The sequence below is a fragment of the Sorex fumeus genome, unplaced genomic scaffold, assembly GCF_029834395.1.
Source record: "Sorex fumeus unplaced genomic scaffold, SorFum_2.1 ptg000043l, whole genome shotgun sequence".
Taxonomy (NCBI): Eukaryota; Metazoa; Chordata; class Mammalia; order Eulipotyphla; family Soricidae; genus Sorex; species Sorex fumeus.
Window position 1 is genome coordinate 34,427,041 of NW_026606100.1, and position 18,490 is coordinate 34,445,530.

Here is an 18,490-nt window from a genome sequence, read left to right on the forward strand (position 1 = left end):
CACTATAATACAATTATTCTTGCCTTTTATTTGTTTTAATAAGTGAGATAATAGACCAGGAGAGTTGAATAATATTCTCACATTTCTACACAGAATAACAGACTAATGATCTAAATTCAAGTGACCTACTTCCAGAATATCTACCTTATGCTTAATAACTCTGATGAAACACATTCAAGAGATCCCCCTTCCATCCACCCACTGCAGTTTTTTTATCCAAAGTCAAACAGAAATCTCCAGTAAGAACTCTTGTCTCTTCATATCATTGAAATCACCTACTTGCAGAACACAAGGACAAATGCAATAACCTTTTGCATAAAAGTGGAAGTACATGGGTGGATTTTTTTTTGTAGAAAGAAGTGATCATAACTTAACCAAGAATCATATACATGATTTAGTCTATAGACAGGTTTAATTTGAGTAAAATTTATTTATAAATTTCAAATTGTAAATATTTTAGGGAAAGATGTAAACTTTTCATTTCTGCACAATCCCTGCCCCTCTTGGTGGACAGGGGACGATTTTCTCTATATAAGTAGGAGGCTAATAAACTATGTGTATTTCATCTTGAAACAACTAACAAGGCATTTTCTTATTTATGTTACTACAATCTTTTGTTTTTGTTTTAACTTTATTTTGCTGTTTAAAATTTATTCTTTCTTTATTGATAGAGATATTATTACTTATAATACTATTAATGTTGGTTTCCCATGTATATAATTTTCACACCACACCCATCACCAGTGTACCCACCACCCAACCCCATGGTCCCCAAGGACCCTCACTTTAAAGTATCCTCCCTCAGCCCCCACAAACTCAGTTTTGTGGGTCAGTTCCCCCACTGCATTGCTTTTGGCCCTTTGCTGTTACCTTGCTGTGTATCTTTAAGTACCATGTGTAAGAGAGATTGTTCTGTATCTATCCCTTTTCTTATGCCTCAGTGTGGTCCTTTGTTTTACCATTCTTTATGAACACTCAGATTCTATTTCCTTTTTGACTTCCTATACATTTAATTCTTCATGTCCTTTGGTAGAGGTTGATAGATACAAGTCAGAGGATGAAAGGGGTCCTTCTTTAGACTACTTTAATTTGTGAGTTTCTTTGAGTTTCTTAAAAGAAGAGTGAAGACCTACTTCTTTTAGTAAAGATGACAAAGCTCTAAAACTTTAAGGTTCAGTAAAGTGTTAGTATGTGAAGGACGTTGAGACAAGTGTTTAAGTTGTTCAGATGTAGCACTGTAGCACTGTCCTCCCGTTGTTTATCGATTTGCTCGAGAGGGCACCAGTAACGTCTCCATTGTGAGACTTGTTAATGTTTTTGGCATATTGAATACGCCACGGGGGGCTTGCCAGGCTCTGCCATGCGAGTGGTATACTCTCGGTTGCTTGCCTGGCTCTCTGAGAGGGGCGGAGGAATTGAACCTGGGTTGGCTGCATGCAAGGCAAATCCCCTACCCGCTATGCTATCGCTCCAGTCAGATGTAGCACTAGGAAATTAAGTTTTCCTATTCTGTGTCTCAGTTACCTTATCTTTAAAATTGAAGTAATGCTCCTTCATCTATTTTGTATGAAATTTCCATAAGATATCTGATAAAACATAGATGAGAAATGCAGAAATTATGGTGGTTTCTATTTTATACAGAAAATGGCAGTTTCTATTTATTTTCTGTTCTTTCCAGAAACAAAGATTCAATGTAGAGACAGTCAGTGATATCAAAGCATATAAAAGGATTTTTGATGAGAATGTCAGAGAAAAATTGTAATAAAAACTGAATCTTATATCAGAAACTTCCTAAAACCATGGTGCTATGTCAATATGTCTTATCTGTAAATTCATTTCTATGAACCTGCACATGTCTGCATAAGCATACTCACAAACCTGTGGCATTTTTGTGCATAGTAATATGTGAACTGAATATGCAGAAAGGGAAAGGCTGGAGGAAGAGAAGACTGCGAATATTTGATGGTAACACTTGTTCAGTATATTGTAACTCATGGTATATAAAACACAGTCCATTTTATGATGTTGGTCTTATCTTCTAATTAAAATCATAGGCATGAAGCTTTTTTATACCTACATAAAATAGCAGTTTAATTTCTTTGCACCAGGGGAAAAATGATTTCATTGCCTGTTATGAAGCTTATCAATACTTGGTGTGATGTGAACGAGGGAAGTTTGGAAAGTCTTGTGCTGATCCAGTGTATCTGTCCTCTCAATCTCTAAAGGAACATGGATGCACCCTTATTTTGTTTTGTTTTTTTCCTCAAGGGCAGTCGGGTATGTTTATCCATTGGTCTAACCCTACATTATGCCAAGGGAGGAGATAATTCTTCTGTGCCTGTATAATACATCCAACTGCTCCCCCCAGATTATTAGCATATGAATGATAATATATTATTTGGCATACATTTATTTTAAAGTTTCTGATAACTAGCAATACCTTATTTCAATAAAGCCAGAGCAAATATTTAAGAAAAAGAAATTAAGTTTGTCTTGGAAGCTATAAAAGAATAGTAGAAGGAAAGGGCTATGAATCCTATCCATTAAAAGGATTGAATATGCTTTAAAGTTTGCCTTACAATACCAATATATGCTATGGGTAATAGTTTTTAAATTCTGTTTAATAATTTCATAGAAGGTATGTGTGTTTTGATACTTTGTCTTGTATTTAATTGAGTTACCATGAATTACAAAATTATTCATGGTTTTATTTAAGATTGCTCCAATACACATCTTTCGACCTGTCTCCTATTCTCTCCACCAATGTCCCCAGTTTCCCTACCAACCCTTCAGCAGCAGACTTGTATTTTGGGTTCCTACTAATACCTTGTTTAGAAGTGGTCCTCAACATTGGTAGTAGGATATTCTAAGACAGGGAAAATAGGAACCCCATTTGCTTCTTCAGTCATTCAGCAAACACGAGGAACTCAAAAGAATTTATATCATGTTGCATGAAAGAGTTCAAAGGGCTTCTGGTACTAATGAAACATGATCAGGGTGGGTGGGTTCTAGTAAACTACATATCTGAAGGATTTTAGAATATAGGAAGATCAATCATGAGTCACAGAAGGATTTTTAAGCAGTGATGTTAAGATTGTTTTGAGCTCTGTGAAAAGTGTTGGGGGAAAGATGACTAAAACTGTGAAAATGGCTAGGGATAGCCTACAGAAATCTAGTACAATGGTGATAACACTTTGCACTAAGGCAATCACAGGGGAAGAAGGAGGATGCATCTGATTTTAGAGTTATTGGTTAAAACACAGGTTTGAAAGACTAATGATATTATTAGTTGAATGAAAATAAACAGAGTTAGCGATGAATACTGGGGCTTTGGGTGGGTGGTTTGATATGTACAGAACCAGGAGGGCACAATATGGAAGAAAGAAGTATGAAATGAGTGTCTAGAATGTCTTGAGCTTGTGGTTATATACAAATAGAAAAAATTTCTAGGTTGCTGAGTTTTAAGCTGGAACTAAAGAGGAAACATAAGATTTTTGAAAACTTAACTTTTTCTGAGTTGTTTTCAGAACAGTAGTCATTGTGAAATAAAAAAAGAGTAGAAGAGAGGTCACCGAGAACATGTGTTGAATGAATAAAGAGGGTTAAACAAATTTTCTGTATGGATTATATCAAAAGGTGGCCTGAAATATTGTATTAACCAATAAGATGCCTCTAATCATCAGAGAAAGATAAATATTCAGAAGAGATAAAGAGGAAAATGCAGATATGTGTGGTTTATGGGAGCTCTGGAAGAGAATGAATGCTCTGAGAAGGAAAGAATTGTGAGTGGTAAATAGGAGACTAACACTCAAGAATAGCCGAGATAAGTACCAGGCGGGTTACTCCGTGGCTTTGAGGACAGCTGTACATGCTAGGGGAAAAGGCAGCTCAGATAGAGAAGGGAGCACCTAATAAAGGGTGTTGGGAGGTTCCTCTCAGGATGGGAAATGCGTGATGAGAGTAGACTATAGTCCGAACAAGATTGCCACTCAGTATCTCTTTTGCAAACCACAGCACTCAAAAGGAGAGAGATAACAAAAGGGAATGCCCTGCCACAGTGGTAGGGTGGGATGGGGGTGGAAGGAAGGGGGGTGGGAGGGACACTGGGACTGGTGGTTGTGGAGAATGGGCACTGGTGGAGGGATGGGTATTCGATCATTGTATAACTGAAACCCAAGCACAAAAATTTGTATGTCTACAACTGTACCTCATGGTGTTTCACTAATAAAAATTTAAGGAAAAAAAAGAATTGTGAGTGGTATCAAAGACTGCAAATAAAGTATTTGAGAGAAAAGTATTAGTATCTAAGTATCTATTAGTTATAAGGACTGGAAAGGTAGACCTTTAACACTGCCAAAGTTGTGAGCTATAACTAACTTGTGGTGGTGTATACTCTAGTAGACAAATTTTAAGAATTTTAAGTATGAGAAGGTAAGGGAAGCTGAGAAGATACCTCAAAGGCTTACACCATGTTTTGCACAAGGCGGTCCTGCTTCCTGCCCCAGCCCTGTTGGGCTCATAAGAACTACTGGGTGTGGTTCTAAAACAAACCCAAAATAATAGCAAATGTATCACTTGCTAAGATGTTTCTGGTTGATTTTCTCTAAGTTCTTTGCCATAAACATTTTCCCTGCCAGTATTTTTCCTGAGGAGCTTATTTTTCATATGAAATTTACCGTAAAATTAGATAAAATCACAAAATATGGATCTGAAGGAGCTCAGAAGCTCTCAAGGACTTATGAATTACTAGCTGGCTCCTTTTCTGTTTGCAGGAACTTGGTAAACTTTTGATTTGGGTGTGGGGGTGGGAGGGATGACTGTGCTCATGAAAGGATTTGAAAACGGATATGTTATCATTTTCTAGGATTGTGTGCAATCTGGCTTTACACTCTTACTTCACACTTCTAGCGAGATTTATTGCCATGTTTTCTATCAAGTATCCATAGTTGTTATTATCCACTGGTAAGGCTTTCATGTCTGCTCTTCACTGTGTAGACCTTTACGAGGACTTGGATTTGTGTATGATAAAATCGAAAGCCTCGCATCTGTTGGGACCATACTTGAGTGAAACTGAACTGTCAACAAGTGACTTTATCTTTTTTATGGCAGAATCATTTTATGGCCAATGACTTTACAGCCAACATGCTTGGGTAAAGAACTTGTTGCATAATTGCCTAGTACTTTATAAAGAATGTATGTTCTGCCAAGGGTACAAAGCCAACTTGGGTATCATCAGACTCCATCACTGTTTTGGAAACTGAGATTTCCACGCTATAAATAACTTTCCATCATGATATATGAAAAGAGAGATATTTGAGTCTTGAATTTGGATTTGAGGCCAAAGAGTTTTTTCTGCACTATTCTTTCTCTGTGCATTTGGCTCAGGGATTACTGATTTTTTTTTTTTGGTATGATATTTGCCCCAAGGAGGATCTTTGGAGATAAGTGTTTTGAGAAATACTTAGCACACTGTATAAATGAATGGAATGCATCCAACAATGCAGAGATAACAAAACTAACAATGTGATCCTAGGGGCACCCTTACATAACTTAGTAAGAGAAACTGTGTGATAAAGAGTGTCATGGAGTATCAAGCATGGCAGAGTAGAGGGCAAAGGGAGATAAAGAATAATGATCTTGTGTTTGGGAACAGACAACAATAATATGTTACTGAAATTTAAATGATAGGAGATAAAAAATTAGAAGTAAATTATGATGAACACCCAGAAATGAAGTCTGATCTATATACAGACCTAAACTTGCACAATATTTTAGCTCCATTTAAAAGTGAGGGCTAAATTAGGTGGGGAGAGCCTGTAATTCATTTGGAGGTCCATATGCCCTTTTCTGTGTTGTAATATAGTAGTGACGATAACTCAATATTTATGCTTTAATTTTCTGTATTTACTGTCTTCTAATAACTTGGTTCTTGTTTCCTCCCCTCTCCTTTATTTAGATCATGCTTCTGAGTGATCCTGAAATGGAGAGCAGCATATTGATTAGCTCAGATGAAGGAGCAACCTATCAGAAATACCGGCTCACCTTCTATATCCAGAGTTTGCTCTTCCATCCCAAGCAAGAGGACTGGGTGCTAGCCTACAGTCTTGATCAAAAGGTGAATAAATACTATTTCCTTTTGTGAATTTTTCAGCTGGGTACCATGTGGTAAAATGCACCTGTTTGGAGGAGATTCAATGACAGATTAGTTGATTTTGTCTGCAGGAACTTTCTTTTCTATTTGTTTACACCAAAATATGCAAGCGGGTATACTCTATTTATTGGCAATGCTATTTATCACTTCATAAGTTCAAAATGGTTTTCTCTATAATTTAACTCATTTGACCTTTAAGTCATCCCTGTGAAGTAAGTAGGAGACATGTTTTCATAATAATTTCATAGAGACTGCAGTAAACAAAAGTGCAAAGAAAGGTTAAGATGCTTCTTCAAACTCATCTAGCTAGTGACTTAGGCTCTAGGACCTGAAAGCATGTTGTGAAATTCTAAGCGGCGTATTCCATTCCACCATGCTATTTTGATTTGGTAATATTTAAATGTACAATTATTCTCAGTTTGTGAAAGAAAGGATGGGAAACCTTGATATGTCCATATTGTTATTTGCTAATAGAACATTGAAAATAAAGTGGCTAATAAGATGTCCTTCTTTTGGAGGGGTTTCATACCTCACGGTGCTGGGTGTCTACTTTTGACTCTGTGCTCAGGGATAACTCCTAGTGATGGTCAGGGACTATTTGTGGTGCTTTATATTGACCCTATGTTGGGCATGAGAAAGACAAGAGCCTTAACCCTTGTACTATCTTTCTGATCCAAAATATTCCTTTGAGCTCCAGATCTACATATCCAACTAATAGACCTAGTCTCTCTCTCTCTCTCTCTCTCTCTCTCTCTCTCTCTCTCTCTCTCTCTCTCTCTCTCTTTCTCTCTCCCCCTTTCTTTTTGGGTCACACTCAGTGATACACAGGGGTCACTTCTGGCTCATGCACTCAGGAATTACTCCTGGTGGTGCTCAGGAGACCATATGGGATGCTGGGAATTGAACTTGGGTCGGCTGCGTACAAAGCAAACACTTTACCCACTGTGCTATTGCTCCAGCCCCTAGACCTTCTCTCTTTATGCCTACAAAATCTTTCCAGCCAGCATATTCTAAAAATGATCTTTTGATCTCTCCTCACCTCAACAGAGTTGATTCTCCTCTAGAATTTCATTGCCATTACAGCTTTGCAGTTAGTTTCTCTATAGAGTTGGAATAATCAGAAACCTAGGAGGTAGCCTTAGTATTTCCTTGTTGCTTCTTACTATCTCCAGTCTTTCCATAGTTTTTTTTCAAATATCTTTTCCCATCCATTTTTTTCCTTCGCCATTTCAACATAGGTTACATTTGTCTTTTGAGCTCTGGCCAGGACCTCTTCCAGTGTGTTCATACTCCAGGCTGAATAATAGTGTATTTCCCAACATTACTTCTATATATTGCTCAATAAAAAAGACCCAAGGGTTCAATAAGATTCACTAATTCTTACTTGATCTGGACTATTCTCTTTCCTAAAAGATCCTTTTCAGTTTCTTCCTCCAACTGTCTAATTTGTTCTTCTTCCTGGGCCTATGATACTTTTCTCCATGTAAAAGTCACCATAGTCAGATCTCAGATGTAGCTTACTTCCTCAGGATGCCTTTCTGAATCTCCCTGACAAAGTAAAGCTCCTCTTTCTCATTATGTGCTGTCCCTACAGAATACCTGCTGCAGTTGAGATTTTGTATTGGATTATGTGACCTTGGAATTAACTTCTTTCCGTATTAGATTATAAACTGTAGGATGAAGGTACTGTTGCACGATGTCTGATACTTAGCAAGTATTTAGCAAGCTTGTGATAAATATTTAAGCAAATGAATAGTGGATAAATGCATAAGTGCTAAGGTAATGAACACTTTATAGTTGATCAGATTATACTTAAAGGACTTTAGATATTTTTTCATTATATTTCCTGGCTTCTCTGGAACCTTAGTACAGTGCTTGATGCCCAATTATTGAGTCATGTTGTGGAGCCAATCAATGAAAGGATATGGATAATTATGAGCACTATCTTGCATAAAGATATCCACAGAATAATGTTGGCTAAAATATCTCCTTCTCTCTGTTCTCTTTTAAATCCTGGAACAGTTGCTCTTCCAAATATATTTGAATAAGTGATTTAAAGTATATGTGTATGTGTGAGAGATGTCAGCACCTTTAAACAATAATTTCAACATAACCTTTATATCTCTCATTAAGGAGCCTCATGGTGGGCACCAGATGCTTAATGCAGTCCCCTAAGGACACCCACATGACATTTGCAGAGCAAAAGCCATTGCAAATACATTTCTTTCATGGCATCAAGTGGATATTGTATGAAAGACTTAGCCAAATGTCAAGTAGTCTGTGAGTCTTGATACTTAGTATAACCAGAAAATTTGAAGTTATGTTAAAAATAATAAATAATTCGGATGTCGTTACATGGCTGGATAACAATTTTTAGATGAATTTTAGAGCTTCTAAGTCATACTTTTACTGATAAAGAGACAAAGAGTTTTGAAGCAATGATTTTTTTTAGTCAAGAGGTCAAGAAAGTAAATATGGCTCAGTCTGTGTGCATCTGGAAGGGATGAAAGAGTCTCCCTTTTCTCCATTTCCATAGCGCTGAGAACATCCTGGGAAACTGCTCCTAAAACACCCTTGTGGATAAAATGCATTCATAGTATTTTCAGACTTAGTGGCAGCTTCTTCACTTAGTAAATGTATTTGGAAAGGTGACTGTGGGTGTCAGTGGATTTTCCTAGCACTGCACATGCTAGATGTATTATTATTCTTTAGGTACTCTTTCTTGTTGACATCTTTTGCATAAAATGACTGAATGCTGTGAAGACCCATCGAGCTTCTATCTGGTGCTCTGCCACTCTTTTAAATAAATGGTGCAAGGTGGCAGATGATGCCCCCAGCAATATTTGTAGAGATGACACAAAACACCTAGTCCCAGTCATGCTGATTTCAGCAGAATATTTTGTTATTTTTGGATAATTTATGGGTGTAAAGTCAAGGAAAGAGAGCCCATGAAGCAGCAAGTGAAGACATATGTGTAGTTGAGATTGATATACAAATGCCTTTTTTCAGACTACAGCCTTGTCTGATGTGCATGCATTAATTTCTTCTAGAGAAAATTACAAGTGTAGTATGAAGGTAACTGCGGCATCACAGAGAGTTGTTTGTGATGAGAAGTGAATCGATGTTCCCATTATTGTACCTTTGATGAAATGCACTAGCAATTTCTTTAGAATATGGAGGGCTATCTCCTTATGTTGTATGTGTTACAAAAGACCTGATTGAATAATATTTTAAAGGGACAAAATCTAATTGCAGAGACTCTCAAATTGCTATCACAAAGCTGCAGGTGACTTACCAGAGAGCTCCGTAAAGGCACTACATGGAAATTGAGGAAATATCTTCTGGATAGAATATGATTGTTTCTTAAAGTTGAAATATGTCATAAGATTGTGCTGTAATGCTTCATGGCAGATTAGGATTCAACTAGGAATCATGGCTATCTCATAGCATTCAAAATATGAATAACATCATTTATAAGTCTTCTAACTTCTAGGCTGTAAATGTATAAAATTCGAGGCAAATGCTCCTTGCACTTAACCCATCCAGAGGACCAATTCTGTTCTGTTCTACTTACCGAAGTTCTTTCTATTTCCTGCCTATCTTCACTTAGGCTCTTAATCAAGTTCAGTTTCCTGAGGGCCTCCTATTTCCTACTAACTCCTGTTCTAATGCCCTCTCTGCCCTATAGATTCTCCTGCCACCTTGAATTTTAATATAAAGGAAATCAATATGCAGTAACCCCAGGAGATTCCTTCTTGAGTATAAAAATATGGGGGGTATTGTTACTGGGGACTATTAAAAATCAATGGATTAATAGTATATAGGTTACCAAATGGGAAAGAAGAAAATATACATCTCTCTTCTTTGAACCAGAACTTGAGAACTTTTTGACAGCTCTGTAGGTACCAGTAATTCCAGAAGTAGAATTCTCTTTTGTTTCCATCAGACTGTTTTCTTCATGGTGCTTGAAACAGGTTTTTATTGTGATTTTTTAGATTAGTTTCAATAATCACATTGAAACAGAAATTTTGAAAGAGTTGAGATTGGTTTTGAAGAGATTGCAGTCTTCTAAATAGATAGGTACAGGTGTCATTGCCGGATGTTTAAATATCCCTCAGTTTTACAAGAGACAGTGCAGTTTTTTTTTAAAAAAATGGGTACATGCTCATATATTCTTAGATGCATACATTCTGACACAGGGGGCCTTCTGTAGGACACGGCGAGTTGAATATAGCTATTTTCTGCATGTGATTTGGAATTGCAGAGCTCTCTTATCATTTATCTTTTTGGCAAAATGAAACTTTAACAAATACAGCTTGCTGTGGAGATCAGAGGTGAGGAACTCAACAGGATTTTAGACTCTATTGTTTTCCAGATACTTCTCTGGTAGACAGACCTAGAATTTTCAATAATTTCAATGTAAGAACCACTCTCTGAAATGACAGTGTACATAATGAAGGGTTTCTGTTAAAGTAGTTGGAGGGGGTGGGTATGCGGCTGTGGGTTCTGTTTTGTTTTATTTGTTTGGTTGGTTTTGTTTTTGATCACCAACTAGCAGTCACATTCAATAGTGTCTGACAGATTGACAAGCTAGTTAAGTAAGAAGCAGACACACTCTGCTCTGGTCACTGGTAATATAGGGTCTATAGAGAATGTGCTGGTGGTTCTGGGAAGATTTTCCAGATCTGAGCCTACCCAGGGCTGCTACATCATATTTGAGCCAGGCATGGGTGAGTTTAACTCTATCTGCAATGTGGAGTGTCTGAAAATTTAAAAGGAAGTATAAACCCATACTTCTAAAATGCTGGATACAAATGAAGCTGTTCCTTTCATTTATATTCTCATATAAGCCCTCAGATTAGAAATGTAATTGTATTCAGAGCCTCCAGGATTAGCAGGTGATGATAACTTTCCTCCGGAGCTATTGGCAGAAGCAAGCTTCATGTGTCCCCACCTGGTGGGGATAAATAAAGCTGTTGGGGATTAGCTAGGGATGATGGAGGTTTTGAAGCTTATCCTCCGTGGACTGAAGTAGGACTGAAGGGCACCTTTTATTTAAAGAAAAACCTTGTATTTTCATTAGGTTCTCTCCTATGCCCGTAAACCATTTGTGCATCGTTTAAGAGGAAGAAAAATCCACCGCCCCATTCACCTATGGTTGCCAGATTCAGCTCTTACAGATGTCTCATTGCTACCGTGAGGAAGTGCCCGCTCCATCACCATAGAAACTAAGCTGTCACCATGAGGCCACTTTCCTGAAGGAGAAAACAAAAACAGTGAACCAAGAGGGGTCTTATTTTTATTAAGGAGGCAGGGCAACTACTGTGTTATTCAAATGTTTGCACTAGTAGATTTGAATTTAGAGCTGAATGATGAAACTGGTTGAAAGTGCTATATTAACTTGCATTTCATGAGACTGCTGCAGTCAGAATTTTCATCCCTGGAAGCATTTCCCAGGGGTACAGAAGCCCAATTGAACTACCTGCAGCACCATTGTGACCTTCATCTGCCCAAGGCTGATTTTCCTATATCATGTCCCAGACTCTCTGCATCCCTCTCCACCTTCTAAGCATACATTTTGTGAACCTGACACATTCCTGTCAAGGAAAACAGTTTGCAAAAAAAAAATAATAATGTAAGATGAAATATATATATATATATATATATATATATATATATATATATAGCGAAGGATGCCCAAGTACCTCTACTCATCAACACCTTTCCCAGGGCAATTATGCTCACGGGGTAGAAATTTAGCCCTGACAGTGTTATGGTGAAGGAGGATGACAGTCACAGGGTGGGCCAGGAGGTGGGCAGTTCAGCTTACTGCTTTCTCGAAGCCGTGGACTTTGACATCACCTTGTCTTTCTCCCTGTGCTGATCTTTTGTGCTCACATTGCTGTCCAGTGTCCCTACCTCTGATCCCTGTGTTTGAACTGTGGTATAAGTTGTGTGTGTGTGTGTGTGTGTGTGTGTGTGTGTGTGTGGACTTTGACATCACATTGTCTTTCTCTTTGTGCTGTTCTTTTGTGCTCACATTACTGTCCAGTGTCCCTACCTCCGGTCCCTGTGTTTGAACTGTGGTGTAAGTTTCTCTCTCTCTCTGTGTGTGTGTGTGTGTGTGTGTGTGTGTGTGTGTGTGTGTGTTTTCAGCTGGCTGCAGGAATTCTTGTGTTTGTCTTTTCACCTGCATGTCTTGTTGGATTTGAGGTTCTTGTCTGCTTGACCTTGTTCAACTGCACCGTTTGTCCACACACCCCTGTCCCATTCTCTCCATCTGCTTTATTCAGTCCCCCTGAAAGAATGGCACTTGGTCTTTTAAAGTCAGGCCAGTTCTTTAAATCCCTTACTGACATGCACATATAGCAGCAAGCACATATTGTGAACTGGATGGATTTTATTAGGGGACCTTTTTGGGTCACACCTTGCAATACGCAGGGGTTATCCTGGCTCTGCACTCAGGCGGTGCTCAGGGGATCATATGGGATGCTGGGGATCAAACCCGGGCCGGCCTCATGTAAGGTAAATACCCTACCTCTGTACCGTCTCTCTCGCCCCTGAATGAACTTTTTTACTAGCTGAGTACCTCTGATGAAACCAACACCTTGATTAACAGTCACAAAATGTCCATTTATTAGAATGTTCCTTGGAGACTTTCTCAAATTATACCTTCCACTATCAGCTAGGCTGCAGTCAATCAGCTTCATTTTTAATTTTATGTAAATGATTTACATCTGTCATGGTGGCTGAAGGCATTCCTTGGAAGAATGCTTGAAGATAGCAAGTGAGGCCACGGTAAGAGTAGTTTGTTTTGTTTATATGTGTTAGCATTACGGAATTAGACTAGGCTGAAGGCAATAATTCGTTAATGTTGAGTAAGCCAGCTAAAACAGAAAATTTGTAAGATAACTTTCCAAGAATGCTATGTAAATTGAAAAGTTTTCAATTTATAATGTGTTACTCCTTTTGTCCTACAGGATAATAGTTATGGTGAAATTCATATTCTGAATCTGTATGGTGGTAAACACAAATATTTAGGAAAATAGCTTGGAAAGGTGTATCAGAATATATATGTATATTAAAAATTAAAGGCCCTCCCGTTGATCGTCGATTTTCTCGAGCGGGCCCAGTAACATCTCCATTGGAGACTTTGTTGTTACTGTGTCTGGCATATCGAATACTCTCAGTAGCTTGCCGGGCTCTCCGAGAGGGGCGGAGGAATCGAACTCGGGTCGGCCATGTTGGCCGCGTGTAAGGCGAACGCCCTACTTGCTGTGCTATCGCTCCAGTATACATATTCATATCATTTTCCAACTATTTCTGAGAAAAAACCAAATAGGTACAATCTTCTAGATATAAATTTGATCAACATCATTTATAATGGGGGAAAAACTGGGTGTAAAATGTATATCTCATAGTAAGGGACTTTATATCATGTTAAATACATTTGAAGAATATTATATAGACAGTAAGATGGTGGTAAAGAAAACCATACATAATATTTACAAATACCTACCTAATACATATATAATATAATAAATTTATACATGTTTGATTTTGAATATAGTATATAATCAATGAAATATAAAGAAATTTTAAAAATTGAGGGAATAAAGGAGAATTTTTTTAAACAAATGGAAGGAAATAAACAATACTGTAAATCATAGTACCTCAATCAATATAAAAAAGTTGAGGGAAAAAACAATGAAAGAAAATATACCCAAATATAATGAGTTAAGGTAATGAAATTATGTTTGTGAATTTTTTCATATCACTTTGTTTTCTAATTGTCCAAATCAGAATTATTTCATTAGATTGCTTTTACAGTTTAAAATTTCTGAAGACTAATGTAGCTTGAATAGCTAGTGATCAGTCCTAATGATTAGACTATGCATTTTCGAAAAGGTTTCACCTAGGTTTCACAAGGTTCATGTTACATAAAATCTTTTGAAATCATTATTTCAATTCATTTTCAATAGACAATGTGACATTGAGAAAAATATCCCTGCAAATGGAATGCATTGAGCTTGAGGTTTCTCTTCAGCTTTGCTTTTCATTGTGGTCCTATTTGAACTGTGAAACTCTAGGAATTATTATATTTTTCTCCTAACAAAATGTGTACTCTCGTTGGATATAACCTCAATCTATGTTATTTACAATTCAGTGATGGAATATAGGTTTTATTATTTTGAAGAACCAACTATAGATAGATGTTATGGAAGTGATTTATTCTGGTAGTTTTTCAGATGAATTTTGTGGCTATATCCCAAAATTGAATTAGTATTTGGTTATTTGATTTGACAGCTGTAATGGAAACAAATACTCTAGAGCCAAGAGGTGGAGACATATGCCGTGAATTGAGGCCTGTGTCTAGTAACTCTTGCGTTCCCCAAGTAACATTACTCAGTGTAGGATATAACTGTGTTTCTGGAAATAAAGACGGATAGTCTTATGCATTCCTGGATATGGGCCCTGATATGTGCTTCTCTATACATCATCACACTGAATTCTCACAAGAATCTGCAAGGTGGATATTATATCCAGTTCATATGACTCTTGAAAACAATATTAGCTTGTCCTCACAGAGCCAGTAAGGGGACCTGGGTTATGTATTCTCTATGGACATAATACCTCATTCTCCCTACTAATTTCCATCACCGTGGGGAAGAATCATTCCTGTTCCTGAACTCCAGAACACTAGTCCAGAGAGTGTTACAACCATGAATTAGCAAAATCAGCCCTCAGCTGATTGGTACTTTCTGAGTTGACTTTTGAGAATAGAAGCTTGCCATAGATTGTTGGAGTGGGGAGTGTGACTAGTTTATAATTCTCTTTGAGCAGAAAATAAACAAAATGCACTTAGGACTTTCTTTCTGGCTTTGTCCAGTTTTGCTTGTTTTGTCCATTAATTTACTCCCTCCAACATTTGGGTTAATATATAGATTAAACCAAAATGTTTGCCATTTTAATAGGTAATACTATGATCTGAAGTTTTCTAAAGAAGCTCATGGAAACAACATCTTTAATATGGTAATGAAGATAGAAGTTGAAATCATTTAACTTCATTTACAAATCATGAATATGTATTATGCTTTAAATGAAACGAAGGGCTAAAACAGATATAGTGTTTGTTCAATTTGCTAAAGAGAAGACAATTTGTCAAGATTTTTCCCCCAAAACTCAAGCAATATGCAAATGTAGGAAAATCAGCCCCCCATGTTAATTCCATGGCATGATGAATATTTTTATAATCCTAATTAGTAGCAGTCATTTAGTCTAGCAATTTCCCCCAATCTAGCCAATTTGAAATTAAAATAGATGCCTTGATTACAAAACTCATTAGCAAAGAAGCACCCTTCTCACTAACCAGTTCATTTAAAATGCACAAACTGAATGAAGTGTGGAACACTTGTGTTGTCGATTGGCATAAGTGAAGTGAGTCTTAATTGGAAGCATTGTGAAGTATTTGTATTGCCGCATGTTTCATTGCAGTATAATATATCATTCATTAAATGTAACAAAAGCAACTTTTAAATGGTTTAATTAAGCAGAGTTGGTGCACTTGGTAATTTTTATAAAGTTGAATGTCACAATTGTTTGCATTTGAAGTACTGATGGGTATTAATGTCAGGAATACGGAGTCTGACTCTGCATTTATCACTCTGATTATGTGGGGAATGGCAGGTTTAATGTGAGAGGAGAAAATTAAATTATAGAACATTGACTTCTTACTTAAAAGTCCCCACATACATATTGTCCTCGTGCATTTGGTTGTGAAAAGTCCAGAACTGCCTGATTAATGGCAGGGAATGGAAGAGAAGAGCTAAGGGCTAGGAGTGAAATAGAAGGAGAAAATAACAATTGTGGGTTTTTCTTTTTTGTAGTTTCTTTTTCAATCAGGGGAGGAAGCAGTAGCTAGACAGAAAGTACCCAGTATATCCCACCTACTCAAAATAGAAAAGGCTTGTGTAGCCATACGGATTAATGTTCCGTCTAAGCCAGAAGAGGCAGAAGTGGGAGATGAAGGGAAATTGTCTCCAGAGCAGGAAAATTCTAGAAACAGAGATTCCACAAAACTTCTGAACATGGTTACACTTCTAAACCCCAACAGGGAGATTAAGACTCTTTTTCTCTAGAAGCCTAGAAAAGGAAATATAACGGTGACAATTCTGTTGGCATAGGGCGTAAGACAAACACTGAATTCGCTGTTCCACTGATGTTTGTTCTCTGTATAATCCAGATGTCAGCTGTTCTCTCATATTTATGGACTGTTTCAAGCTCACATCAGCAAGGATTCAAAACTCAGCCATGCCATTGATTTCCACGAGGAATCTAATTTTAATAGACACTGTTGATGTCCTGCAGGTATCCATTTGGTGTTTCCACTGTAACATGCTTTTGTGGACTTCCAATCACTGGAATTTGCATTTCTTGGCCTTAGGGCTTTTTCCAAACCGTCTAGAGCAATGATTTCTGACCATTTTATACCCGTGTGCTAGCACAGTTCTGCACACTAATTTTTATCCCATTCTGAAGTGTGGGGTGAGGAGTTAGACCTTCAACAAATAGACATTGAGAGGGAATAATACACCCCATTACATAGACACGTGTCATTGCTGCTAAGATAGATGCCTGTGGACACTCTCACCATAAGTTGGGGAGTCAGAGTCTCCTTAGGCTGTGAGGTTTGAGATGCTCCTGAGACTTATGGAACGGAACTGAAACCACAGGTAGGAATTGCATTGGGGTTTAGGGGAGACAAAGCAGATAATCTGTCTGGGTACTTGCCCCTGAGATAGAAACCTGAGTCATGTGAGAGGTCCTGAGACTGATCTGAAAGGATGTAAACTGGTCTTTGGTCTTGATCTGGGTAAGGTTGGAAACCATAGAGGGCACAGGAGAAACGATGGTTCCCAGGTCAGGGAGAGCACTGGCTAAGTGCTCTGGACAGCCAATACTGCACAGACTCACAGGTGAAGAGTTCTTATTGTGGCTGCATGTATGGATTGAATGTGTTGCTTGGTTGAGTTTGTTAATTTTTCTTTATTTTTATTTTTCTGTTTCTTTGTTTTCATTGTTTTGGGTCACATCTGGCCATGCTCAGGACTTACTCCTAGCTCTGTGCTCAGGGATCATTCTTGGTAAGTTTGGGGGACCATCTGGAGTGCCAAGGATTGAACCCCTGGTCAGCTGCATGCAAGGCAAATGCCATATCTGCTGTAGTGTCACTGCAGCTTCTCCCTTGACATTTTAAAATGTCAAAAGTGAGGAAAAATGCCAGAAATGACCTAAAGAGCTTGGTGAACCGGAATGTGTTGAGAGTCATGCTAAGGTTCACCATTTGCTACTACAAAGCTCTGAAGAATCACTCAGCACACAGACTTTGGCTATTTGTCTTTTCTCCCCAGGTACCACTTTATTCCTCTCCCAGGAAACGACCCTTGTGTCTTACACCAAATGCCCAGCCCTGCTTCTTTCCTGTGGGATGCCTTTCTCCTACCTCATCTAATTCTTTAGCTAAGTTTTCAAACCCCTGTGCACATTGCAATGGCGAAGGAAAATATTTCCTACTCAAAAGAAGTTATTTTCATTTGAGCCTACTGCAAAGCCTTTTATTGTATGGTGAGCAAATTCAGGTGGAGAGACTAATATATATATATATATATTTTTTTTTTCTGTGCTTAGGACATCTAAAGACTTTAAATTATCTTCAACAATAATAGATAAAGGACTTAAATTAAGGCAACAAGTGTGGGGATGAAAAAGAAAGGGAGCAAAATACAAAAAGATTTGAAAAGGAAGCAGATTGTCAGCATGGGAACAAAAGACAGGAAGGTACCTTGTACCCTGCAATCTGGGCCAGACCAAAGGACCTAAGATCTGATTGTGTGTAAAAATACCTAAGGCTAGGGCAACGGCCTCAACCCGGAGTAGCTGATTTCTCAGAGCTGCTGAGTGTGGGAGAGAGAAGACCCGAGTAGGTGCCCCAGGTGCCAAGGTACAGCAGAAAGAGGGCCATGCCCTTCCTTTGTGGCTGCTTTTCCCTTTGGCTACTTTCCTGACACTTTGCCCTGTGCCTCCCTTGGATGCTCTGAGTGCTGGAGGCAGCAACAAGCTTTCACTGTCTGAGGAATTTATTGAATCCAGACTTTTACAAATGGGGACTTTTTAAAATTTGAAGCACTTGGTCGTGGTACCAGGGGTGGTAATTTAGAAGATTGGTAATAGGCAGCCAGGGAATGACTGAGGGGAAAAAGATATATTAACTTTTCTTTCTTCAAATACGGTTAAAGTAGTCAGGGCTTGAGTGTTTTCCTAACTAAGATACTGAAAGGT

At 38.0% G+C, this 18,490-nt stretch overlaps 1 protein-coding gene across 1 annotated transcript in view; it reads left to right on the forward strand.

Annotated features, from left to right (window-relative positions):
- The window catches only part of SORCS3 (sortilin related VPS10 domain containing receptor 3), a 638,571-nt gene that overhangs the window by 330,087 nt on the left and 289,994 nt on the right, over nucleotides 1-18,490 (forward strand). The window contains exon 4 of the mRNA XM_056120660.1: nucleotides 5,957-6,115. Within this exon, the coding sequence (XP_055976635.1) occupies nucleotides 5,957-6,115 (159 nt within the window). The remainder of the gene's footprint in view (nucleotides 1-5,956; nucleotides 6,116-18,490) is intronic.